General features: G+C 44.1%; 1 protein-coding gene across 1 annotated transcript in view; it reads left to right on the top strand.

Moving 5' to 3' along the window:
* The window catches only part of chrnb1 (cholinergic receptor, nicotinic, beta 1 (muscle)), a 45,762-nt gene extending 21,151 nt beyond the window's left edge, over positions 1 to 24,611 (top strand). The window contains exons 6-11 of the mRNA XM_083789206.1: positions 534 to 678; positions 1,325 to 1,510; positions 2,589 to 2,812; positions 12,223 to 12,410; positions 22,125 to 22,272; positions 23,022 to 24,611. Coding sequence (XP_083645332.1) covers positions 534 to 678; positions 1,325 to 1,510; positions 2,589 to 2,812; positions 12,223 to 12,410; positions 22,125 to 22,272; positions 23,022 to 23,165 — 1,035 coding nt within the window. The 3' untranslated portion in view covers positions 23,166 to 24,611. The remainder of the gene's footprint in view (positions 1 to 533; positions 679 to 1,324; positions 1,511 to 2,588; positions 2,813 to 12,222; positions 12,411 to 22,124; positions 22,273 to 23,021) is intronic.
* The last annotated feature ends 1,560 nt before the right edge of the window (positions 24,612 to 26,171 follow it).

The following is a 26,171-nucleotide window of genomic DNA, read 5'->3' on the forward strand; positions in this document are numbered from 1 at the left end:
TCCATATACATTCTAGATTTTCAGTTTTACACACCACATTATAATGTTCTTATTTTGGTCATAAGAGCCAATTACTGAATGACTTTCTCCAGGTTTTCTTCAAAATATGTACTGCATGTCACTTATTTACTACGACACTATGGCATTATGGTTCTCAAATGTTTTATTTGCAAGGACCCCCTTAACAGTTTTAATGCCGGGGATCAAACAATCGTGTTTCAGGTTTCACTGGCGTGTTTTAAGTTACCTTTGAAGAGCCACTGTGGCGACTGCTGAGTTGCTTGTCATGAAAAGTGTTCAAAAATATTCCCAAGTACCGATCCCAACAACACAGCGGATGAGGAAACGCCCCGCTTCGCTCCACCCCCTCCATTGTAATGAATAGGGGCTCAATTTCCCTTAACTCTACGGGTCCATTTGGTTCCATTTGTAGTTTGTACAAAAATGTCTACCACAAGCCAGCAGCATGGCGGCCGATAACCCCTGCTCACAGCCTTGACCTTTGCCCTCTTCTCCCCTCCCTCGCTGTCCAGGTGACGTACTTCCCGTTCGACTGGCAGAACTGCACCATGCAGTTCCGCTCCTACACGTACGACGCCACGGAGATCGAGCTGAAGTACACGCTGGACGCCAAGGGCAAGGAGATCAAAGAGATCCTCCTGGACGACGGCTACAGCGGTGGGTGGAGGAGGAGGAGGGAGAGGGGGGCAGTTGGAACCCATTCAGACCTGAGGACGCATCTGTGTCACCTTAGCTTTTAACCACTGTTAAACCATTATTTGAACCATTATTTGAAACTTAGAAAAATAGCAGATCTACAAACTCTACAAAAATCGTGAAAATGTGACGCAAATCTTTGAATATATTTTCTTTCACAGCGAACGTTTTTCAATTAAATATTTGCAACCAAGCGTAAAATGACTTGTACTGGATCTCTTGTCCACTAGTGCCTTCCTAACCTTTTAGTCTAGTTTTTATTTGACGAAATTGTCAATATATTTACCGGTATAGTCTCAGTTTTAGTCATCATCGCTTAGTTTTCATTTAGTTTATACATTTAGTTTTGTCAGTGAAATAATCCATTTAGGGTTCGCTCTGAAAGAGCTCTGTGCCGCATTTTTAAGATTTTTCAAAAATAGCAGATCTACAAGCTCGTAGTGCGCCTGTAGATCTGCTATTTTTCAATAGCTAAAGTATAACATAATGCTTAGTTAAAACACGAAAAGGGGTTCCCGTCCAGAATGGGATAAGGTAGTCGACGAACATTTTTTTTATCATATTATTGGTCGACGAAATCAACTCTGCCGCATGTCTCTTCCCCCAGAGAGTGGCGAGTGGATCATCAAACACATGCCCAGCAGGAAGTCCCTGAGCCACGACAACTTCGAGGACATGATCTTCTACCTGATCATCGAGAGGAAGCCCCTCTACTACATCTTCAACATCATCATCCCCTGCCTCCTCATCACCGTCATCGCCATCTTCAACTTCTACCTGCCCCCCGATGCAGGTATATACTGACCAGGTGCTGACTGGGACAGACGGGGTGTGTGTGTGTGTGTCTCTCTCTCTCTCTCTTGTGTCTGTGTCTCTTGTCTTATCTTGAGATAAACAAACCAAGGCCATTAAAGAGAGTGTGTGTGTGTGTGTGTGTGTGCCACCATTGCGTTGACATTTATCTACTGACTCCACTATAGCACACATTTCTTCTCGGTTCCTATTCATGCCAAATCGATACTAAACATGTGCACGGCGGGATCGCAGACGAGGAGAGATTACGGTCATTATTGGACAATTACACGGCCGACCGCTGTCTCGAAGAGTGCGACTCATCGTTGGCGCTGTGCCATGGCCATATATATTACAAATCGTTCCCGTTCTGGATTTCATGTGAACAAAGGTTTAGCCCCCCCCCCCGCCCTCTGTGTAATGAGACCCTGTTCTCATAATCACTCTTGCTTACTTTCGGTGTGATCCACAGTTCCACGCCCCCAAACTGTGGAGATCACACCGGGTGTCCTCTTTTGTTACTCAAGGGGGAGAGGGTGTGCGTGCGTGCGTGCGTGTGTGTGTGTGTGTGTGTGTGTGTGTGTGTGTGTGTGTGTGTGAGAGAGAGAGAGAGAAGGCAGGATGAATGTGCGCATGTGTTAGAACAGTGGTTTTCAAACCAGTGGTCCGGTGGCCATCAGTGGTCCTTGAGGGGGTTCCATGTGGTCCCCAGATACTGGAAATGATGGAGAGTTTGAACCTAATGGACCCTCATTAGTTCTTTAACTTTTGAGGACATTACTTAATTTACAAGAAGTCCACATAATTAGAGAATGGAATTGTGGACAAAATCCTATCCAACGATAACAGAATTCTTTAGTTTGGCGGGTCAGCACGTCTAAATCTCATCAAATGGTGGTCCGTGGCTCAAATGCTGAACAATTTTTCAAAAATAGCTGACCTACAAGCTTGTAGAATATACGTACCTAGCAGATAACGTCCCATAGCAGCTGGGGGGTACGAATATATTCGTTAACGGTAAAGTAAAATGTCATGACGGTGACAACATGGGACGTCCATGTGTGTCTGTGTCCTTCCAGGAGAGAAGATGGGCCTGTCCATCAACGTGCTGCTCACCCTCACCGTGTTCCTGCTGCTGCTGTCGGACAAGGTCCCCGAGACGTCCCTGGCCGTGCCCATCATCATCCAGTACATCATGTTCACCATGATCCTGGTCACCTTCTCCGTCATCCTCAGCGTGGTGGTGCTCAACCTGCACCACCGCTCGCCCAACACGCACGTCATGCCCATGTGGGTCCGCAAGGTGAGCAGCGCACTAGCATGTGTTCGTAATCAGCAATCATCAGTAATCAGTACGCAATAGGCATGTAATGATACACTCAACTCACGATACGATACGTATCACGATATGAGGTTCACGATGCGATTTTTCACGATATTTTCAACACAATGATTTTCCAGACAAATGTTTATTTTTTATTTTTTTTTATGATTTATCTTCCCCCCCCCCAAAGCTTTTTTCACAATTTTTATTTAACTACATTGCAAAGATAATTGCCTTCCTTGATGTATTAATGAGCATCAATAACGACCATCACCTGCGCACAGACACACATACAGCTCCCCGCTCCAGGCCTCTACTGTCTCATTTCTCTCCAAAATCATGTGAATATGATGGAATATGATTACAGCTGACATTTCTTATCACACACTAGGCCCCCCCCCTGTAGTTATGTTATGTAGTAGACTGTTTAATATGGTAATTCCCACAGCCACTTTCGGATGTATTCCTATGGGAGGGGCCGACAAAAGATTCCCGTGATCATGACACGCATTATTGAATCGTCACTTTCCGAGGTGAATGGGCGGCGTTTCGGGATGTCCTTCTGACAGCTCCAAAAGTAGACACAGTGAGACTATAGTTGTATTACACAATTAATTTGGGAGAAAGTAGTGCAAAAAATGTTTCTGACACTTTAAGCCCTAGCAGCAGCATCCGCATCTCAGCGCAGTCGGGACTCGGGAGAGCCCACTTCACACTTGCCACTTCTGACTTTCTTCACATTATTAGACTTCATTCCTCCAGAGCTGTTGGGAGGCGGTGGTGTGTGTGTGTGTGTGCCTGTGGTGGGTGTGTGGCTGACGGCTGTGTGCTATAGCAGCAACCACCACAACACAGGCTCCGCCAAACCTTTCTCAACTGAACTGTCATTGCAAATTGCATCTCTGTATGTGCTGTGTTTATCATTTTATTTTACCGACGGCACGGCTGCGGCATAGTACAAGCAATAGTAATAGTTGTGGCAGAAGTAATTACCAGTAACCCTCTGGTGTAATGTTGTGGAATTGATATTCCAGCCCATTTAGACCTGCTGACCTGAGGTACTGTCGATATATAGTCATAGCTTTGAAGTTTTAACCCATTTTGACCTGAGATCAGGTTCTAAAAATGTCTGAACATTTTCTGAGTTTTCTGAAAAAGCTATTTTTCTGTCCGTCGTTCTTCGATTTTTCAAAAATAGCAGACCTACAAGCTCGTAGCGCGCCACTCGGTGGCGTGCTATGAGCTTGTAGATCTGCTATTTTTCAATAGCTGTGTGTGTGTGTGTGTGTGTGTGTGTGTGTGTGTGCGTGTGCGTGCGTGCGTGCATTGTGTGAGATCATGAGCACTATAATACTTCAAAGGCCTGCGATCATCTTTCGTAATCATCGGGTTTTGGAACTTTGCTGTCACGGCTTAAAACCTGTTGGGGCTTAAACTCTGTTGATCACAATCACAACCACCTGCCGCGGCCTCTGACCACCACGTCATGACGGCCCAATGGAAGCCGCCCCTCCCAGAGTGGCAGTGGTGGGTACTTGAGTAAAAGTATAAATAAAATACAGCAATGTGTAAAATGTACTTGAAGTACTAAAAGTGGAAGTACTCATATTGCAGAATGTCCCATTTCACACGAGTTTAAAATGTGTACGACATCGTTTGAAAATCGACCGATCTACAAGCTCACAATGCGTTGCGTGGTGGTGACGCATTGTGAGCTTGTAGATCTTCAAATGTAGATTTTCAAATTGGTCAAAATGTATACAGGATTGAAGTGGTTAATGTATGTTTTCCTAATTAAAATCTCCAAAGTAACTAATAGTAGCTGAAGTTTTAAAATGAGCCTAGTGGAGTAAAAGTAAAGATTTTGGCTCCGAGGATGCAGAAGTAGAAGTAAAAGTATTGGAAATTAGAAGTAAAAGTATTGGAAATTAGAAGTAAAAGTATTGGAAATTAGAAGTAAATGTATTGGAAATTGGAAATAACTCGAGTAAAGTACAAATACCTCAACATTTTGCTTAACCCATTTTGGGCGGGTTTGGTGTTAGCATTATGTTATGCTTTAGCTATTGAAACATAGCAGATCTACAAGCTCATAGCGCTCCACCGAGTGGCGTGCTACGAACTTGTAGGTCTGCTATTTTTGAAAAATCGTGAAAATGCGGCACAAATCTTTGAATATATTCTTTCAGAAGACTTTATTTATTTCGACGTCAGGCCTAAATGGGTTAAGTACAGCACGTAAGTAAATGTACTTAGTTACTTTACGCCACTGCTGAGTGGTGGGCTCATCCACCCACCCACCCACCCCGCCATGTTGGCATATCGGAACGTCCCGCCGCCGCCAGCGAAAGAACCCCCTTCCCTTTCTCTGCTGTCAGGAGATTTTCCGTAGCTACAGCGAAGATAAAGGCAATCTCTGTGACAGCTGCCCGCTTCGTTTTCCTGAGCTGTGGGGACTCAAAGCAACGGCTGCGTGACGTCGGACCCACGCATCCGGACTGGCAGCCACCGACGGAAAAACACCCCCTGCTTCCGCGGCGGAATCTATAGCCTTTCAGCATTTCTGTGTCACTGTCCTGTGGAGACCTTGTATGTCCAAAACCATACTTTATTTTTAACCCGTCAAAAAAAAAAAAAGTCTTCTGAAAAAATATATATTCAAAGATTTGTGCTGCATTTTCACGATTTTTTTGAAAAAATTGCAGACCTACAAGCTCATCGCCCGCCACTCGGTGGCGTGCTATGAGCTTGTAGATCTGCTATTTTTCAATAGCTGAAGTGTAACATAATGCTTAGTTAAAACACCAAAAGGGCTACCCGCCCCCAAAATGTGTTAAAAGGAAATGGAACAAAAGAACCCGTGTTCCCATTTGATCCAACGTAGTTATTATTACTTATTAATACTTTTCATTGGTTCAATTTTTATAAAAAAAAGAAAAACCCACAGATGGAAGAAATTACCACCATCGCTTTAAAAATGTTTCAAAATGAGTGAACATACCGGATCTCTCAACGCAACGTGTCGCATCGCAAACATCAAAAACCTGTGAAACCAATTGCGTTTCACAAGTTGAAACGCAAAGATACGAGTGTCCCCCCGACGACGGTGACGATGTCCTTCTCAGCAGGGGGGCGACGGTGACGCCAGGAAGGCCGCCAGGCTTTCTAGTGAATTAATGCTCCATGATTTCTCCATACCCCCCAGAATGTCGTGTTCAATCATTAACCTCCATTAATGGTTCTGGCCCTTTACATTATTTATAGCCAATTATAAGACTGGTGGTCACCTGCTCGCTTATCCCCCCACCCCCCCCCCACCACCACCACTCCCAGTGGTGTTAAAGTAACTAAGTGCATTTACTCACGTCCTGTATTTAACGGGGGAATTTTGCTTTACTTGAGTATTTACGTGTATTTGATACTCTCTACTCCACAACATGTCCGTGGCAAATATTGTACTCCCAATACAATTATTTGACAACTTTATTACAAGTTACTTTGCAAATTAGATTACTGTCACAAACCATTAACATAAAGAATGTGTAGTAGTTAGTAGAACTACTCACATATTGTTGACAGCTCAACAATCTCATATTCTCCTTAGATCAGCTCAGATGCACGACTTACTATGATGGGGATGGAATGGAATTGAAACGCTTCGATTGGGTTATTTTACACTCTGCTTCTGCAGCGTGCGTGCGAGCGTGCGTGTACTTGTATTGCATTGCTATATGTGTGAGCAGGGCTCGAAATGTACTTTTTTACTTGGTAGCACTGGTGCTCCCAGTTATATTTTCAGATCGCACAGATTAAAATTCAGGCGCATTTGCGACCAAAATGGTCACAATTTCGAGCCCTGGTGAGGGCAACATTTGAAAAACGGACATTGATGGGACGATATCTCACTGTTCTATTGTTAAAAAGTACATTTGTGTGGGTGGCGGGTGAGTGAGTGAGAAAGGGAGAGGGCATTATTACATGAATGCATGGAGCAGGTTTTTAATGCAGTAAATGGAACTTCAAATGGTTGTATTGTAGTATATCGTTGCTGTTGGGCAGAAACCTCTCATCTGCGGGGCGCCCGCTGGCCAAGTGGTCCCGGCGAATGCCACATAATAGGCTCTGACCTGACGGCGTGTCGCGTGTTCGAGTCCCGTTCATGCACGACCTGCATGTCTCTCCCCTTCTCTCTCTCTCTCCCTCTTTCCTGTCCATCTTCACTTGTTGGTATCAATAATAGGCAGAAAAGCCAAAAAAAAGAATCTCCATATTCTAACTTTTTGTGTTTTTTCCGTAAATGAACACCCTACTTGATCACACTACAGCGCCACACTACAACAGCAGATCCGCACGCTCGAAACACGGCGAGGCGCGTCTTGAGCTTGCAGATCTGCTACTTTTGCTACTTTATTTTTTTATTGGTAGCAGGTTTCAACAATTTAAGTACAGTTTGAACATACATTTTTTTTCATTTTCTCCCTCGCCCCATCCCTCCCCTCACAGTTATCGTCGTCATTAAAACAATATAAAAAATGTACAATAATAATTGAGTAGAGACATACAAAAACAATATAAAAATAAATAAAAGATAAAATAAATATTATAAGTTGGGTTATTCAAGTTCAAAAGATAGTGACAAGTTATGTTAGAGAAGATTGCGTTGAATCGGAACGTTGTCATACATCACCCTCTGTTATAGACAATTCCATCATTATGAGAAAGCAAAAAAAACAAACGCCTAGTATTGACTCAATTAGTCTGTCGGAAGTACACTTTTGCTACTTTTGACTTTGATTCCTCTCTCTAGGTTGTCCTCAGAGAGAGAGAGAGAGAGAGAGATTCCTGAAAAGTAGCCATTTCGGAACATAATGAGGTTTCCGCCCGACAGAGACGACATTAAGTGGGAGATTTTCAGTCTCCAGGCGTGTGTTATCTAGCCCTTTTTGGGCATTATGTTATGCTTTAGCTATTGAAAAACAGCAGATCTACAAGCTCATAGCGCGCCACCGAGTGGCGCGCTATGAGCTTGTAGGTCTGCTATTTTTTGAAAAATCGAAGAACGACTGCCATAGAAACATAGCTTTTTTTCAGAAAACTGTCGGCGTGTAGACATTTTTTAGAATCTGATCTCAGGTCAGAATGGGCTAGATGAGATCAGTCTACTGCCTGCCATGGATTTCATCTTCACTCCATTAGTAGTGATCATCACGGCACACGGAATGTGACCACTGGTATAAGAAAAATCCAATATCCTCATGGATCAAGCTGCTCCTAATAGGCTGAAATACAGTCCTTGGACAGATGTATAAAGATGCAATTATGGTTCATGTGTCGTTGAATTACCGGTACATCCTATCAATTACCATAAACGGTTGTCTCTATACGTGTTTATTTCCCTGCGTGAGCGTGTATGGATATCTGGGTGAATATCGTGTAATAGCCACTGAATCACCAGATGATTTTCATTGACCACTTACAACTTTAATTCGTGTCGTTTTATTGTCAATAAATTACAAATTGCATTTGTTCACGACGCATCGCTTCGTCATTCATTGTGAGCTTGTAGATTAGTCTATTTTCATGCAACACCGTTATGCAACGAAGTATAGAACGGGGAGTATGGATGGAAGTACCTGACCGGTGACCACATAACTGTTTTGCTGCTGTAATAACTTAAAGAACAAAGACCTTTCCCAGGGGAAATTCAGTTCCAGCTTTAGCCAGCTGATGGCTGCTGGAAGGCGAGGCGCTCAGTGGGGACTTTTAGGGGATAAGTGTCTTGCTCAGGGACACATTGCGTCAGGGCGGGTAGGGAGGTGAACCGGTGACCTTCTGGTGGTGACCAGACAGGCTGTCCTACCCCCTGAGCTCCAGCCGTCCTCATTGTGAAACCAGGTCTCAGTAGTTGGAGTGAAGCTCCTCCGGGCTCGACCATGTCCTAGTTTTTACAGTCTAGTGGTTCTCAAACTTTCTTTTCATTTCAAGGACCCCCACTTTGGTGCGCAAATAGGGTCAAGGTCACGGTCGGACCCCCATGGCTCTGAGAGTGTACAAATGGAACGCCATGGATGGGACCCGTGAGATTCCATTTGTACGATCTCAGAGTTGTAGACCTCACCTCGTCTGAAATATCAACCGTTTAGCTGGGGACCCCCTTGAACCCCCTCAAGTACCCCACTTTGAGAAGCACTGTTATGGACCGATTCCGTAACGGGTCTCATAGTCGCAGCCTACGTATTTCCTGTAGGCGGAGACGACACATCTGCGGATTCCCCGCACCAAGCTTCTACTACAGTGAATGGAAAAGTGACTGATGTCAGTCTGCCTCAAACGTTACTCTTTTACCTGCTTTTTACTAACACTAACATTACAAAGATGCCCAGAACATCGGGATGAACCTGTGTAGTTTATGGCTGCTCCAACAGTAGTGGCAACATTCCACAAAAAAAAAGAAAAACAGAATGTTAAAATATCTACCGTGGTGGCTGAGAGCGTAGCCATTGAGTAATGGTTGAGACAAAGCAGTGAAAAGTCCTGAAAGATACATAATGTCAGTCTTACCCAATACCCAATCTTTCTGTTTTAGGAACACAAGGATGCTTAGTATGAGGTATAAAGTATGAGGTATAAAGTACAGCAGCCAGGGTTGTGTGAGTGCATGCTGCTGTGCATACGCGTGTACGTACGTGCATATCCTTGACACTAATGAGTTCACACTGTGGCTCGTGCATTCAGGAGTCATGTTCACACATGCATGCGCTCAGCATTGTTTCAACCTTGAGTCCCTGGTAGAGTCATATGAATTCATTCCATGCATTCTGAGTTCTAGCTTACAACGTCACAGGTAACGTCAAGATTCAAGACAAGCCTTCATGAAACTGTCTATGCTGGCATATTATGAATAGGTAGACATTAGAGTAACGGAACAATTATATTGTATACAAAACAAACACATGCAGTGTGATTTGCAAATTAAAGTGTTAAGGTGAATAAATCCACTATATACCACCCAATTATTGCAGATAATAGAGTAGTTACTAGATTAATGAACTACCTAATTGAACTAGTCTTGTCCTAGGCTAGGTCAAAACTCAGAGCCTGGCTTTGTCTGATCACTGACACGTTCGCTCCACATTATAGAAGCGTGTGTGATCCATCATGATCGGTCTGGCAATGCCAGACTACAAAATTCCTGCAAAAAAATGGTAAATGAAATGGTGCATTTATATAGCACTTATATCCAACTCGCTTTCCATAGCTCGTGCATTACATTCACGCATTCACACATACACCGATAGGCGGGGGGAAACCATGCAAGGCACCAATCTGCACATCGGGAGCAATTAGGGGTTCATATAGTCTTGCTCAAGGACACTTCGACACCAACTGTGGGGGAGCCCGGGAACCTCACAGTTTCCCATCCGGCTACTCTACCCTTAGCCTCGGAAACCCAGACGTTTTTATTTCCAGGGAGAAGAAAAAAGGCCTGGGGCAGAGTCCTCTTCAATTCGGCATACAGTAGTGCAAACGTCGGTCTCTCTGTCTCTGCTGATTTCTGATCATCTGCGCCTTTGTTAAATTGACGCACACACGCACACACTCCTCTCTCGCTCTAATTAATTAGTCTCATGTCCTGCAGCTGTGTCTAGTTGGCATTATTGTGAATATGGCATTATTGTGAATGTGAAGTGATGACAGAGGGGCTGATCATGCAGTGTCGTTTGCTATTGTGAGTGTTGGGCGCTGGATGGCCGTCCTTCAGTGGCTCTGTTGATTACTCTGTTTTTGAATAGCCAAAGTATAGGGCTTTGGGTTTGTGTCATTTGGTAGTTTTGGTTGTGTAGTTAGTTACCCGATTTAACTTTTAACACTCCAATTGGCGAGATATATTGCTCTGTTGTGCTATGAATCATCTCGCTGACCTACATTTTATGGTGAAACAGTTTTCAAAGTCACTGTCTTTTAGCACAAACACATTATTTTGTTTGTGTTTATTTTGGGATTATGAATCGGCACCGCGAAGCAACATATCAGGCCAACTGGTCTAGTTACATCATGACAAGGTAATTCAGCACAAACCAAGCCTCTACCAAAGTGTCCTTGTGTCGTAGTTTTCTCCCACACAGTGCCCTCTGTCTGTGAAAACGGACACTGTGGGAAGACCATTCTGTGTCCATTCTCCTGCAGTGCACTGAGTCCCATAGAGTGCAGCACTTTGAGCAGCTGCTCTATTTGCATCTTATTGAATTTGCCAGGACCACATTGTGTGTCCGGGGGAACAGTGTAGTGAATTATGGACCTCAACGACCGGAGGACCAAAGTCAAACTCAGTCCAACACGAATGGAGCTGAAGGGAGTTGTGTACGGTGGTGGAAATGGAAATGTTAATGCCTCAAAGTTTGGCATTCTACTTTATCGTTGCTGTCAGGCAGAAACCTTGTATCTCCATATATATATATTTTTTACTTTTCTACTTTAAAAATAATATTAATGCCCTACATTGACATACTACAGTATCCTCGTCTGGAGGCATTCCCAACATTTTTCCTGGTTTTCACCCACTGTTCATCCACTCTTTGCTTACAGCATAATTATGTTTTTAATTAATTAATGTCAAACCGTGACCAAACACAGTGGCACCCAAACATTATAGCTCGGGATCGAAAAGAGAAATTGTCATGAGACCCAAACCAGGGAAAATAGCAGATCTACAATCTCGCAATCTCGTAGATCTGCTAGTGTCATTACTTGTTAAGTATATAACAAAGGTAATGGAGCATGCACATCCACTCTAGCCCAAGCATATAAAACGTATATACATTGCGTGTATGAAATTCTTTAGAAACATCACACCTGTGTGAACCGAGTGGTGCAACCCCCTCCTCTCTCTCTCTCTCTCTCTCTCTCTCTCTCTCTCATATTAGCAGGCAACAGTGCAGCACTAATACTATCTCTCTCTCTCTGTTTCTGGCAAACAGTGCCTCTACTGGTACTCAGTCATACTCGTGCTCATTAATACATACACATAGGTGAACACACGGACACTGACATGGCTGGTTGTAGGAGTGGTTGCACCACAAAAAGAAAAGGGGAAAAATATATATATATATATATATATATATATATATATATATATATATATATATATATTTAACCCATTCTGAACAGGAACCCTTTTTGGTGTTTTAACTAAGCATTATGTTATACTTTAGCTATTGAAAAATAGCAGATCTACAAGCTCATAGCTTCTAGGTCTGCTATTTTTTGAATGGGATAATATATATATATATTTTTTAATAATAATGAACTAAATTGTAAGAAGCAAAAAGGGCTATAAATCCTGGTTTGATGTACTAACGGTCACGTTGTCCTGCCTCCTCCTCCTCTAGATCTTCATCCACACGCTGCCCCGCTACCTGGGCATGCTGCGGCCCAAGGTGGAGACCCCGCTGTCGCTGGAGACCCTGTCCCACCGCCACCAGCGCGACAACATCATGGCCATCAGCCGCGCTGGCCAAGGGGACGAGTACTTCATCCGCAAGCCCATGAACAACTTCATCTTCCCCAAGGCCAACCGGTGAGAGAGGCCAGAGGGGTGTCTTAACACCATTCTGACCTGAGATCAGATTCATACGAGGTTTCCACTGGACACACACTGGTCTGATTAACCCATTCTGACCTGAGATCAGATTCTAAAAAATGTCAGTCGTTCTTCGATTTTTCAAAAATAGCAGACCTACAAGCTCGTAGCGCGCCACTCGGTGGCGCGCTATGAGCTTGTAGATCTGCTATTTTTCAATAGCTAAAGCATAACATGACGCTAACACCAAAATGGGTTCCCGTTCAGAATGGGTTAAAGCCATTTAGACCTGAGGACGATTCTACAAATGCCTTCTAAATCCTGACATTCATTCATATTCAAAGATTTGTGCCATATTTTCACGATCTTTCAGCTAAAGCATAACGTAATGCTTAAAACACCAAAAGGGGTTCCCGCCCCCAAAATGGGTTAAACCCATTTAGACCTGAGGACGCACTGTGTCACCTTATAGCTTTTAACTTTAACCATTATTGTTGTAATTTTTTTAGCTGTTGAAAAAAATAGCAGATCTACAAGCGAGGCACTCGGTGCCACTCTACGAGCTTGTAGATTCTTTTGAAAAATCATGAAAACGTGGGCAAATCTTTGAATATATATTCTTTCACAGCGAACCGTTTTAACTCAAATCTTTGCTTCTGGGGGGGGGGGGTCTTTGAAACAACATATTTTCAGATGGGGGTCGGCAGCCAATTACATATAATTCTTGGGGTCCTTGACATGAAATAGTTTTGAGAAATACTGACATAAGAAACAAACCTTTCTTTTCAGAGTCAGAATATGGACATAAGAGGTTTTTGCCCGGTATGACAGCAACGGTATGAAAGTGAGTGTGTTTAGTATGGAACCGTTGTCTTACACTGTGAGGGCATTTTGACCACTTGGGAGCTGCCCTGTACAATACAAACAAACCGTGGATGTTCTGGTGGTTGCTGTCTGAGACCCACCGAGGGACTGCACTGAAGCCATAGGGGGTTAAGTGTTTGGAAGGGGGGGTGGGGGGGGTCTCAGCAGTAACCTTTGAGGTGGGGGAGGGAGGGTTCTTATTCATGCATCCCACCCAGGTTGTCCCAGCTGTGGTGGGTGTCCATACAAAGCAGGGAGCTCTTCCAGCCACGACCTGCTTCTCTGACCTTGAGGTGTGTGTGTGTGTGTGTGTGTGTGTGTGTGTGTGTGTGTGTGTGTGTGTGTGTGTGTGTGTGTGTGTGTGTGTGTGTGTGTGTGTGTGTGTGTGTGTGTGTGTGTGTGTGTGTGTGTGTGTGTGTGAGACATTGAACATTGACGTATTGGCGAACATTGACGTATTGCTCGAACATTGACGTATTGGCGTGAACATAACGTATAATATAAATCTATATGTTGCTTTGTTTACCCTCCACAGCAGAAAACGTCTGAGCACCACTGTCCTATATAGAAACATGGCTTCAGAAAACTGTCATGATTTCGAAGACATTTCGTAGAATCAGGTCCTCGGTACGGAAAAACACACAAAGCTGGAATACGGAGATGAAAGGTTTCCGCCAGACATCAACGATACGACATGCATCGCTGTGTGGATCTACGTGCGTACGTGGTGCTCCTGATGTTGACGTGTCAGCGATATTCCGCTGATGGCGGCCGTCATAAATGACAGCCATATCTAACCGGCAGACAAACATCACCTTCCCCTTTTTTTCGAGACTCGGATGGATAATAAAACGGTGATAGACGACATAAAAGCTCCGTGTTCTCGCCGTGGGTTGTAGCTTTTTTATTGGGACCACCCTTCACACTGTTGTCACACTTCTGAAGCCGTCAATTGCTCCTATACTGATAAAACACAAAACAATTCTCCCCCCCCCCCCCCATACTAGAGGCCTATGTCTCTTTATATTGGCCATCATGTCTTTAATGGACGCCATTTAAAGATATCCTTGTATATTCTCATGGGCTGTTTAAAGACGGATACTAGTGACCATATTCTGGGGCACGTTAACAGCATGCCTCCCGCGCTGCCTATATAACCCATGGTGGACCCCATTCAAATTGATATGTATAATACCTGTGTATATTTTTTGATATAAAGAAATATACGCCCCTAGCGCCCCTCAAAAAGTACATGAACACATTACTAGTATACTAGGTGTACAATTTAATCCAAGTGACATACTCGCGCGGACACCTGCTTTTCTTCTCTGCACACTGTCTTATTCCCATTGTGGAAATAATGGCGACCAGCACAAATGATCACTTTATAGCCCTGGATGGTTTGTGTATAGGTGAGCGGAGAGTGTGTGTGGGGGGGGCATGTGGGACGGTGGGTGGTGAGGAGACTATTAGTGCAAATTGATGAGGCAGCAGTATCTCTCAGAGCCCCTACACACGCACGCACGCACGCACACACCTCCTGACCATACTTAATTGGGTTTTAGCTGGTTCCTTGGCTCTGTTTTAGTTTAATTATTGTGTCTCGACGGTCCTGTTTCTGCTCGCTGACGAACTGACTGCTTGAGGGAGGGGTTAAGAGGGGGTGGAGTGAGGTTGGGTGGTCAGAGAGAGAGAGAGGGGGGGGGGGGGTGGACAGAGAGAGACGTGTGACCACCAGGTGACATGCCAAGTGGAGGATTAAGGCCCTCAATCGGATTTGAAGGACCATGTTTGGTTCCTTCCCAATGATACTGGGCTGGCACTATGCCCCTCTGCCCGTCTGTCTGTCTGTCTGTCTCTCTCCTCTTCTTATTTTCTTATTTTCTCTGTCCCTTTCTCCTTTGAGCTTTCTCTCTCGTCACCTCTTCCCTTTCTCTATCCATCTCAGCTCTCTCTTTCTTCTCCATATTACTTTCTCTTTTTTCTTTGTCTCTCTATCTCTCTCTCTCTCTCTCTGTCTTTCTCTCAATTCAATTAAAATGAGCTTTATTGGCATGAGAAAATGTACGTTTACATTGCCAAAGCAGAAGTGGAACAAATAAAATAATGTATAATAATGTATTTAGAAATAAATATTTGATATAAATAGGAATTAAATAAAGGTGTTAAACAGAGCTGTGTTACATTAACACTTTCTCACACATACTATCTTGTGAAACTATAAAAAAGATTTAGCATTTTCTGTCAGATAGTTATACATCCATATAGGAGAGCTTTATACTTTTGAAAGTTGAGGGCAGTATTTCAATGTTTGCATTCACTTAGTATAAAAGACATTTGCGACAAGTAGCAGCAATTTATTCAAATGTAATTAAATTAAGGTTAGTTGCTCTGTTTATATAACATAATTTCTATGTACCGAGGTCATTTGCTGTAAGCAGTGTAGGGTGTACACACAATGATTTGTATTCCTTAAGGTGCTTGTATTCCATTTGACATCCTGCTCCTGTCACAGCAGCTCACACCTCACTGCTGTGTTTGCACATTGTTGTACTTCACCGAACGGGTATGGGAGTTTTTTGTCATTAGTCCATGGGAAGTATATGTCTCTGATGTCTTGGTACAGTGGACAGTATGTGTCTCCGATGTCTTGGTACAGTGGACATAGTATGTGTCTCTGATGTCTTGGTACAGTGGACATAGTATGTGTCTCTGATGTCTTGGTACAGTGGACAGTATATGTCTTGTCTCTGATGTCTTGGCACAGTGGAGAGTATGTGTCTCTGATGTCTTGGTACAGTGGACAGTAAGTGTCTCTGATGTCTTGGTACAGTGGACAGTATATGTCTTGTCTCTGATGTCTTGGTACAGTGGAGAGTATGTGTCTCTGATGTCTTGGTACAGTGGACAGTAAGTGTCTCTGATGTCTTGGTACAGTGGACAGTATATGTCTTGTCTCTGATGTCTTGGCACAGTGGAGAGTATGTGTCTCTGATGTCTTGGTACAGTGGGGAGTATGTGTCTCTGATGTCTTGGCACAGTGGGGAGTATGTGTCTCTGATGTCTTGGCACAGTGGGGAGTATGTGTCTCTGATGTCTTGGCACAGTGGAGAGTATGTGTCTCTGATGTCTTGGTACAGTGGACATAGTATGTGTCTCTGATGTCTTGGTACAGTGGACAGTATATGTCTTGTCTCTGATGTCTTGGCACAGTGGAGAGTATGTGTCTCTGATGTCTTGGTACAGTGGGCAGACGTTTAGGAAGTGTAGCTCAGTCTCTACCTCATTTTGTGTGCAGTGGGTGCACAGTCTGTCTTCTCTTGGGAGCCAGGTCTGCCTTACATTTCTCAATCGCAAGACTGTGTTCACTGAGTCTATATCAAGTTTATGTTTTCCTTAGTTTTGGATCAGTTACAGTGCTCAAGTATTCTGCTACTGTGTATTCTTTGTTTAGAGCTAAATAGCATTCCATTTTGCTCTGGTTTTGGTTAGATCCTTTCCAGTGTGTAAGATAGCTTCCTTTTAGTTTTCTTATGATTTGGTGTAGTCCCGTTTGTTTTCTGTCTGGTGGTTGTGCTTGTGTTAGTACCGTAATAGTCCCAGAACTAGCTGGCTGAGGGGACATCTTTCCATGGATTCACTGTGTGTGAGGGCCTTTAGCTGGCTGAGGGGACATCTTTCCATGGATTCACTGTGTGTGAGGGCCTTTAGCTGGCTGAGGGGACATCTTTCCATGGATTCACTGTGTGTGAGGGCCTTTAGCTGGCTGAGGGGACATCTTTCCATGGATTCACTGTGTGTGAGGGCCTTTAGCTGGCTGAGGGGACATCTTTCCATGGATTCACTGTGTGTGAGGGCCTTTAGCTGGCTGAGGGGACATCTTTCCATGGATTCACTGTGTGTGAGGGCCTTTAGCTGGCTGAGGGGACATCTTTCCATGGATTCACTGTGTGTGAGGGCCTTTAGCTGGCTGAGGGGACATCTTTCCATGGATTCACTGTGTGTGAGGGCCTTTAGCTGGCTGAGGGGACATCTTTCCATGGATTCACTGTGTGTGAGGGCCTTTAGCTGGCTGAGGGGACATCTTTCCATGGATTCACTGTGTGTGAGGGCCTTTAGCTGGCTGAGGGGACATCTTTCCATGGATTCACTGTGTGTGAGGGCCTTTAGCTGGCTGAGGGGACATCTTTCCATGGATTCACTGTGTGTGAGGGCCTTTAGCTGGCTGAGGGGACATCTTTCCATGGATTCACTGTGTGTGAGGGCCTTTAGCTGGCTGAGGGGACATCTTTCCATGGATTCACTGTGTGTGAGGGCCTTTAGCTGGCTGAGGGGACATCTTTCCATGGATTCACTGTGTGTGAGGGCCTTTAGCTGGCTGAGGGGACATCTTTCCATGGATTCACTGTGTGTGAGGGCCTTTAGCTGGCTGAGGGGACATCTTTCCATGGATTCACTGTGTGTGAGGGCCTTTAGCTGGCTGAGGGGACATCTTTCCATGGATTCACTGTGTGTGAGGGCCTTTAGCTGGCTGAGGGGACATCTTTCCATGGATTCACTGTGTGTGAGGGCCTTTAGCTGGCTGAGGGGACATCTTTCCATGGATTCACTGTGTGTGAGGGCCTTTAGCTGGCTGAGGGGACATCTTTCCATGGATTCACTGTGTGTGAGGGCCTTTAGCTGGCTGAGGGGACATCTTTCCATGGATTCACTGTGTGTGAGGGCCTTTAGCTGGCTGAGGGGACATCTTTCCATGGATTCACTGTGTGTGAGGGCCTTTAGCTGGCTGAGGGGACATCTTTCCATGGATTCACTGTGTGTGAGGGCCTTTTTGTGGAGCGTGTCCGTCCGCTTGACTTTCCTTTTAGGTGGTTATAGAATTTCAATGCTCTCTTTTGGGTTCGTCCTAATTCTGCTCTGCATGCGTCATTTGGTGTTTTCCGTTGGATGCGGAGAATGGATTTGCAGAATTCTGCATGCAGAGTCTCAATTTGGTGTTTATCCCATTTTTCCCGTTCTTGATCGGCAAGTGGGCCCCAGACTTCGCAACCATAGAGGGAAATGGGTTCTATAACCGAGTCTAGTATCTTTAGCCAGATTTGTATTGGGATTTCTAAAGGACAACTTTAGTTTTTTTCAACCAAGGTTAATGTTTTAGGTTGTTATTAGAGAAAGTAAAAGATGAGTGTTATTCTTTTTCTTCCATTTGCTGCTTTCTTTCGTTTTAGGGATTTTAGTTGTTTTTGCCAGGGGGCATTCGAGCATGGGTCTAAATATGTATTATTTTACCTAATTTTATAGCGATTTCTTTTTTTATCATTTACTATAGTCCTACTAGACCCCAAAAAATTACATATGGCCACAAGAGTTCACAGGATCTACTGAATATGAAGGTAGCCTATACTGGGGGGAAGCCACACTGTAATAGGCTCAATATGTCAGTTTGACACATTCAGTAGATTAATGTTTCTTTTGATGACATAGAAAGCTCTTCTTGCCTTGTCCGTCAGTTCGTTTACAGCTTGTTTGAAGTTACCTGTGCTGCTGATGTTTAGGCCGAGATAGGTATAGTTCTTTGCATGTTCTAGTGTAGTCTCTCTGTGTGTGTGTGTGTGTGTGTGTGTGTGTGTCTCTCTCTCTCTCTCTCTCTCTCTCTGTCTCTCTCTCTCTCTCTTCAATAAGCGGACATGGCAACAAAACACTGGTCTTAGGAAGAGCCTGGCTCGTCCTCTGTGAGGTCAAAGCCTCGGTGTCCGCCACACACGCGCAGCAGAGCAGTGTATCGTAGCGTTGTAACCCCCCCTGACACTTCCTGCATGGAATACCAAGCAGGTCCCCCCCCCTCCCCCTTCCCCCTCACACCAGCCAGACGGATACAAAGTTGTCACTGTCGTGTGGAGACCTTGTATGTCAAATACTGTTACTTTTTTTCAAGAAATGGGGAAAAATATGTGTTCCCGATGGATCCTATTTAGTCACAAGGTCTCCTTAATACTTTTCATTGGTTAAAATGTGTTTGTAAATCCACAGACATACTTAATCGCCTTCATTTTCACTTTCACACACTTTCAAGAGTGGCTAAAATAGCCGATCTGCAAGCTCACGCCGCCGTTGTGAGCTTGGAGATCGTCGGTTTTTTTGCTACTTTTGTGTAGTGCAGTATGATAAAGAAGGGCATTAATTAACTACCCCACAAAAAAAAAAAAACATAAAAAGTTGAAATATGGAGATGCAAGGTTAAGGCAACAAAGTCTACTCTATCATCCCAGTATGCAACCTCAAAGACACAGCGCTCCACTGCCCTCCGGTGGTGAACAACCTGATTCGCAGCTCAGTTGAGATTCTCTCTTTTTTTGGGGGGGAAGGGGGGGGGGGGGGGGGGGGGGGGCTGTCAGCATTGACCTGTTGTCTGAGACAGCTAGAGGTGTTTAATTTATTTCGGAGGTGTTTCATAAGGAGCAGATGTTTGGGATGTCGTGGTCGATCCTGTGAGCCAGCTGTAGCGTCATTTCCCCCTCACCTCACCTTAGACTGGGAGCAGGGTCATTTTACTAGTTAACCCATTAAGAACAGAGACCAGATTCTACAAAGTGTCTTCTAAATCCTGTTTCTATGTCGGACGTTCTCAAACCTTTTCATATCAAGGACCGCCAGTGAGTGACATTTATTTGGCCGCCAACCACCATCTCAAAATATGTTATCCATCCAGGGACCCCCACCATTTGCTACATTTTCACGATTTATCAAAAATAGCAGATCTACATGCTCATAGCGCGGCACTCGGTGCCGCGCTATGAGCATGTAGATCTGCCATTATTCAACAGCTAAAGTTTAAAATCATGGCTAAAGTGGTTAAAAGCTAAGACGACACAGATGCGTCCTCGGATCTAAATGGGTTAACTAAAACTGGAAGGAGAAAAAGTGCTATAGATTACTGTTTTATAGATTGTCTCTTGGAGCTCGGCATCTCTGCAGGATGCAGCCTATATGGAAATCCATACTGTGTAGGTCATTGCTCAAGGACACAGAGTCTCGAGCACCAAGACTCTCTCTGCAACTTCTGGCAACGTGCCCGCGAATAACACACACACAGCCCCAGCAGTAGACCACATCACAATGCTTGAATGTTTGTATTTAATTTGTATAGATATTTCCAGTATATGGAGCTTTTAGTGTCCAGAACATTAGCCATGTCTAGTTTTGTCAACCCGTGGCTATTTATAACCAAATAATATCATTCTTATGGTCAATAATGATATCATGTATAATACTGTTGTATACTGTTGTGTACTGTTCTTCTAAGGTTCTAATGAATAATACTGCTCCAATGCAACGCTGATGCCGTTATCTAGAAGGAAATACAGTTTTTGATTGTCGTGTTGTGTGTTTTACAGCAGCCATTTTGACATGAAATAGTAGGGTAAACACAGCCGTTAACAATGATACTAATTAAGGTTGCACGCTCAGATCAGCCAATGCAGGGAAGTACATTCACTGAAAACGCCGGGACAGCGCACGTCCCAGACTCTTCTCCCTTCTGGCTCCAAAACTATGGAATGCACTTCCCACTGCAGTCAGAACTGCAGACTCACTCCCAACCTTCCGCTGTAGTCTGAAAACCCACCTCTTCAGACTCCAAATTAGCCCATAGCACTTTCCCTAGCCTCGACGACCTTGCAGGCGTATGCAAAGGCTCAACTTATGTAACTTTTTATGTAGACGTAGCACTCTATAGTGTATACGCATAGTTTCCTTATATAGGTATTCCACTGTTTTTTGCTTACGTATGATTCTTGGTGACTATTTTTTTTATGTACTGTATTTGATATATTACCATGTGTTGTCAGTGTTCTGCTTTTGTGCATGTTTGCTAACTTTTACACAATGGAACAGAACCTTAATTAGAATCATTGATAATGTGTAGCCCTGTACTATTTCATGTCAGTATGGCAGTGTGGCTTTCCCCAAGTTTCCTTGGGCTAACCCCCGGCCGTGAATGTCTCTGTGAAGAAAAAGTGCACGCTCAGCAAAACCTGGCAGAGATAAATAAAAAAGGTTCCCCCCTGTACGTCTACTGTACACACAGTCCCTCTCCGGGCTCGGCTGCAATCTTTTATTTAGCTCGTAATGCTGCCTGGTCGCTCGTGACGGCGGTGAATAATATAGCCCCCCCCCCCCCCAAAGCAAACTCTGAAACGTTATTAAAAGGCTCAGACCAAAAGGCTGTGTGTCAGCTTTCTCCACCCCCCCCCCCACCCCCCGCAGTTTCCCACAGGAACTGCTGGCATCCCATATAGTGGCCTGTCGGTTGGCCGGTTCCTCTGGACAACGTGAAAAAAAAACATTAGCACGCCTGTGTGTGTGTGTGTGTGTGTGTGTGTGTGTGTGTGTGTGTGTGTGTGTGTGTGTGTGTGTGTGTGTCTTAGCTAAAGCAAATGAGTGCAGTCAGCAGATGTGTCGGGGTGTGTGAGGACAGCGGAGCAGCACCTCTCGCCTTGTGTGTGAACCACAGTGAAGCAGCTTTGTGTGTGTGTGTGTGTGTGTGTGTGTGTGTGCACTGTGCGCGTGAGATTGTTAGTTTTACAGTTATTCTTTTTTTTTAAGATACATTTTGTGGCTTTCGCCTTTATTTTTATTTTTTTATAGAGTGATAGGTATACAGTAGGCTGACAGGAAATGGGAGGGTGACACGCAGTAAAGGCCGCCGGGAGTCGAACCCGTGGCACACTGTCAGACTGGTTTACCAGCCAAGGATGCCCAGATGGCTACGCCAGCCGCCCGGGTCAGTTTTACAGTTATACAGTGAGTTCATGATGGCATCTGACGTGTGTGTGTGTGTGCGTGCAGGTACCAGCCGGAGGGCATGTGCACGGACCTGAAGAAGTTCATCGACGGGCCCAGCACCTACGTGACCCTGCCTGAGGAGCTCAAGTCGGCCATCCAGGCCATCACCTACATCGCAGAGGCTCTGCAGGCCGAGAAGGACTATGAAGCTGTGAGTCTGTCTCTCATGTCTGTCTGTCTGTGTCCATCGGTCCCCATGCCGTCCCCTCTGTCTGTCTGTGTCCATCGGTCCCCATGCCGTCCCCTCTGTCTGTCTGTGTCCATCAGTCCCCGTGCCTTCCCCTCTGTCTGTCTCTGTCTGTCTGTCTGTGTACATCATTCCCCATGCCTTCCCCTCTGTCCAGGAGTTGGGCTGATTTTCGATAGCATTGAATACGGCAAGATTTCCAAAAACATCGCAACTCTCGTTTTGAAGGGACTTCATCTCTGGCCGTTTGTCCCACTTTGTCTCAGTCCTGTTTTCTATCATAGCCCAGTTCTGTCTGTCTGTCTGTCTCTCTCTATCGAAAAAACATTATATTGTTTCCGCATCTTATTATTCTTTTGTTCCACAAGCTTCTACTGAAGATTAGTTATGTTATGTGGCCGTATAAGATTATAAGACGTGCCCACAAAACCTTGATCTACAGTGTTCACCCTCAACATGAAGATCTCGTGGGACACGGGATCAGGATTTCCATAGTCACGTCTTATTATGTGGAGGCCACACCTCTCCTCTCATGTACACTGCACACTCTGTCGTTTACACTCTGTTTGACCTTTCCTCCTTCTTCCCTTTTTTTCCCCCTTTCTCTCTTTCATCACCCCAACACCCCTCTCTCTCTTCTCCTCCATTTCCTACGCCTCTCCCTTTTCCCGTCGCTGTCTTCTCTGTCCCTTCATAATCCTCGCCACCTCCAGTTGAAGGAGGACTGGCAGTACGTTGCCATGGTGGTGGACCGCATGTTCCTGTGGATCTTCGTGGTCTTCACCACCGTGGGCACGCTGGCCATCTTCGCCAACGCCAGCTTTAACCACACCCCCTCTGACCCCTTCATGCTCTAGATCGGGGTGCGGGCGGGCGGGCAACTTTGGAAAGAGGGACACTATTATTTCCACACTCACTCCAGGAAAAAAAACACATCAAGTTAAAATGTGGAGATACAAGGTTTCTCTATACCGAACAGCAACGATATTCTGTCAATTTGCTGTGTGATAACGACACATCGTTTAGTGTGAACAAGTGTGAACGGGCCTTCAGCAGTGCCTTGTTAATTAGACGAATGGTCATGTCGTTCCTCTACTACTTCACTATTTCAGTCATCTAAACGACACTATGCACTTATGCAGCGCTCTGCATAGTAACGAGGCTGCAGACACATTGGCTCCGAAGCAGTTGTGTGTGTTATGTGTTATGCAATACACTCATTTTGAACGAGATTTTTGCGACTATTTAGATGAGCATTGTCCCCGAAGATCTCACTGACCATCCTTGCTTTAACCCATTTTGACCTGAGATCGGGTTCTAAAAATTCTTCTACATCCTGACAGTTTTCTGAAAAAGCTATGTTTCTATGTCAGCCGTTCTTCGGTTTTTCAAAAATAGCAGACCTACAAGCTCGTAGCGCGCCACTCGGTGGCGCGCTATGAGCTTGTAGATCTGCTATTTTTCAATAGCTAAAGCATAACATAATGCTAACACCAAAAGGGGTTGCCGCCCCCAAAATGGGTTAACCACTTCAGCTATATTTTAAAATGCCTATACAATTGCAGATCTATAGGCTCACAGTGTCGCTGTGAGCTTGTAGATCTTTTTAAATTGCCATTTGGGGATTTTGTTTAATTTATCGCCTATATAATGACATGGCCAACATAGCGGATGCCATGGTTGAAAGTGTTAATTAATTGATTGATTCATTCATTAAGTCATTAATTGTGTAATTATTAAGCAATATTACACGAGAGGGTGTTGTTTAACGTGATTATTGCCACGACAGGGATGCGGTCAGGAACGAGACGAAGTCGAGTTCCGCAAGCATCACTGAAGTGGCAATAATCACGTTAAACAACACCCTCTCGTGTAATATTGCAATTCTACAACAGTTACCCTTAAAACAAAGAAAATCGCTGAAAAAATATATTTTTTTAATGACAGATGTAGTCACTACGACCACAAATGTCCAAAGAAACTAGCTAGCCTAGCCACCGAGTTTGCTAGCGCTCTGGGAAAACAGAGCGGCTGAATTCTTTGTTTTGATTAGGTGGTGAACAGTAGTGGTTTGATCAACGGCTAGAAACCGTTTCAACCAATCAGATTGCTTCCTCTTAACGACCTGTTGTAGAATATAAGAAAGACTCCACTTAGCCCCCTGCCGTGTTTCATTCCCTGTCCTTCATTTCCTCTCTGCAAATGCCCTTTAAGTGTAATACTACCGTATATGTATATAATCTTATATATTAATAATAATATATAAAACTACTTGCACCTCAAATGTGCCAGTTAGGACCCTCGGTACTCTGAACCCATGTGTGTGTGTGTGGAACCAATGTTGGATATTTGTGTGGTACAAACGTGTAAACGGGCAGAAAGCAGACAAGCGAGGCTGTTAATGTATAACTCTAAGAGTATGAATAAATATATTTACCCAAGTGAACCTTTACAGACAAACAGAACGTCAGGCTATATTACGGTTTTATTGCAGTGTCAGCATTTTGTTTTGTGAAATCTACTCAATTCTGTTTATAATTGCTTGCTTGTAAATAGTTCAATTTGTTGAGCCGCAAAGAGATTGCGCGTGTGTGTGTGTGTGTGTGTGTGTGTGTGTGTGTGTGTGTGTTCTGCTCGAAGTGACCCAATACACCGTGAGGGGTGATTTATATTTAGTTACGCACCGTTGAAAGCCAAGCTACAAGCTCACAACTTGTGCAACCCTGGATGTGTTGTTTTTGACAGAATTCTTTTTTTTTTTTTTTTTATTGTAGTTTTAGTCTTTTGAATAGTTTTCATTCAGTTTTAGTCACATTTTAGTCACCTGGAATGTTTTATTGTTAGTCTAGTTTTAGTCGACTAAATATAAGATTTTAGTCGACTAAATCTACAGATGATTTAGTCGACTAAAATGTATTTTGGTAGGCCTGTCGTAATGGCTGATTTTACACTTGCTGAACATAGCCGATCTACAAGCTTGCAGATCTGTGAGCTTGTAGATCTATTGTAGATTGCTATTTTCAGTAAGCAACTAAGTGTAAAATGACTTATGTCTTTTTGTTCTACTGGATCACTTGTCCACATTTTACTTAGTTTTCATTTAGATTTCGTCAGTGAAAAAAGGTAAAGTCGATGAACAGTTTTTCGTTATAGTATTAGTCGATCAACACCAGTGTTGTTTTTGGCAGCAAAATTCTATTTTAGTTTAGTCATAGTCTTTGGACTGAAACTTCATTTTGTTTTAGTCACCTGGAATGTCTTAGTGTTTAGTAGTTTTAGTCGACTAAAATGTATTTTAGCGGGTCTTGCTGCCGTCGTAATGAGTGTTTTTACACTTGCTGAAAATAGCCGATCTACAAGCTCATAACGCGCTGTGTTGCGATGCGTTGTGAGCTTGTAGATCAGCTATTTTCAGCATGCAACCAAGTGTAAAATGACTTATACTGGATCTCTTGTCCACTAGTCCCTTCCTAACATTTTAGTCTAGTTTTTATTTGTCGACGAAATTGTCAGTATATTTAGTCTTAGTTTTAGTCATTGTAGCTTAGTTTTCATTTAGTTTCCATTTGTTTTTGTCAGTGAAAATAGGTAGTCGACGAAATTTTTTCGTCTTAATTTTAGTCGACGAAAACGACACTGATCAACACTACTCGACACTGCTGTAAACGAGCTATTCTCAGTGTTGCGACACCAGCGCGTGCGGTCTGAGCACGATGGGAACTTCAAGGCCTTGAGACGTCATATATTATAGACCTCTCACTCAGCATCTGGCATGTGGCGCAACGGTGACAGGTCGAAGGTCAAGGTCGACAAAACGAGCCACGCGCCCGGACTATGCACACCTCGGGGCGTTTTGGATATGC

Source organism: Protomyctophum parallelum, assembly GCF_964188405.1.
Source record: "Protomyctophum parallelum genome assembly, chromosome: 18".
NCBI classification, from domain to species: domain Eukaryota; kingdom Metazoa; phylum Chordata; class Actinopteri; order Myctophiformes; family Myctophidae; genus Protomyctophum; species Protomyctophum parallelum.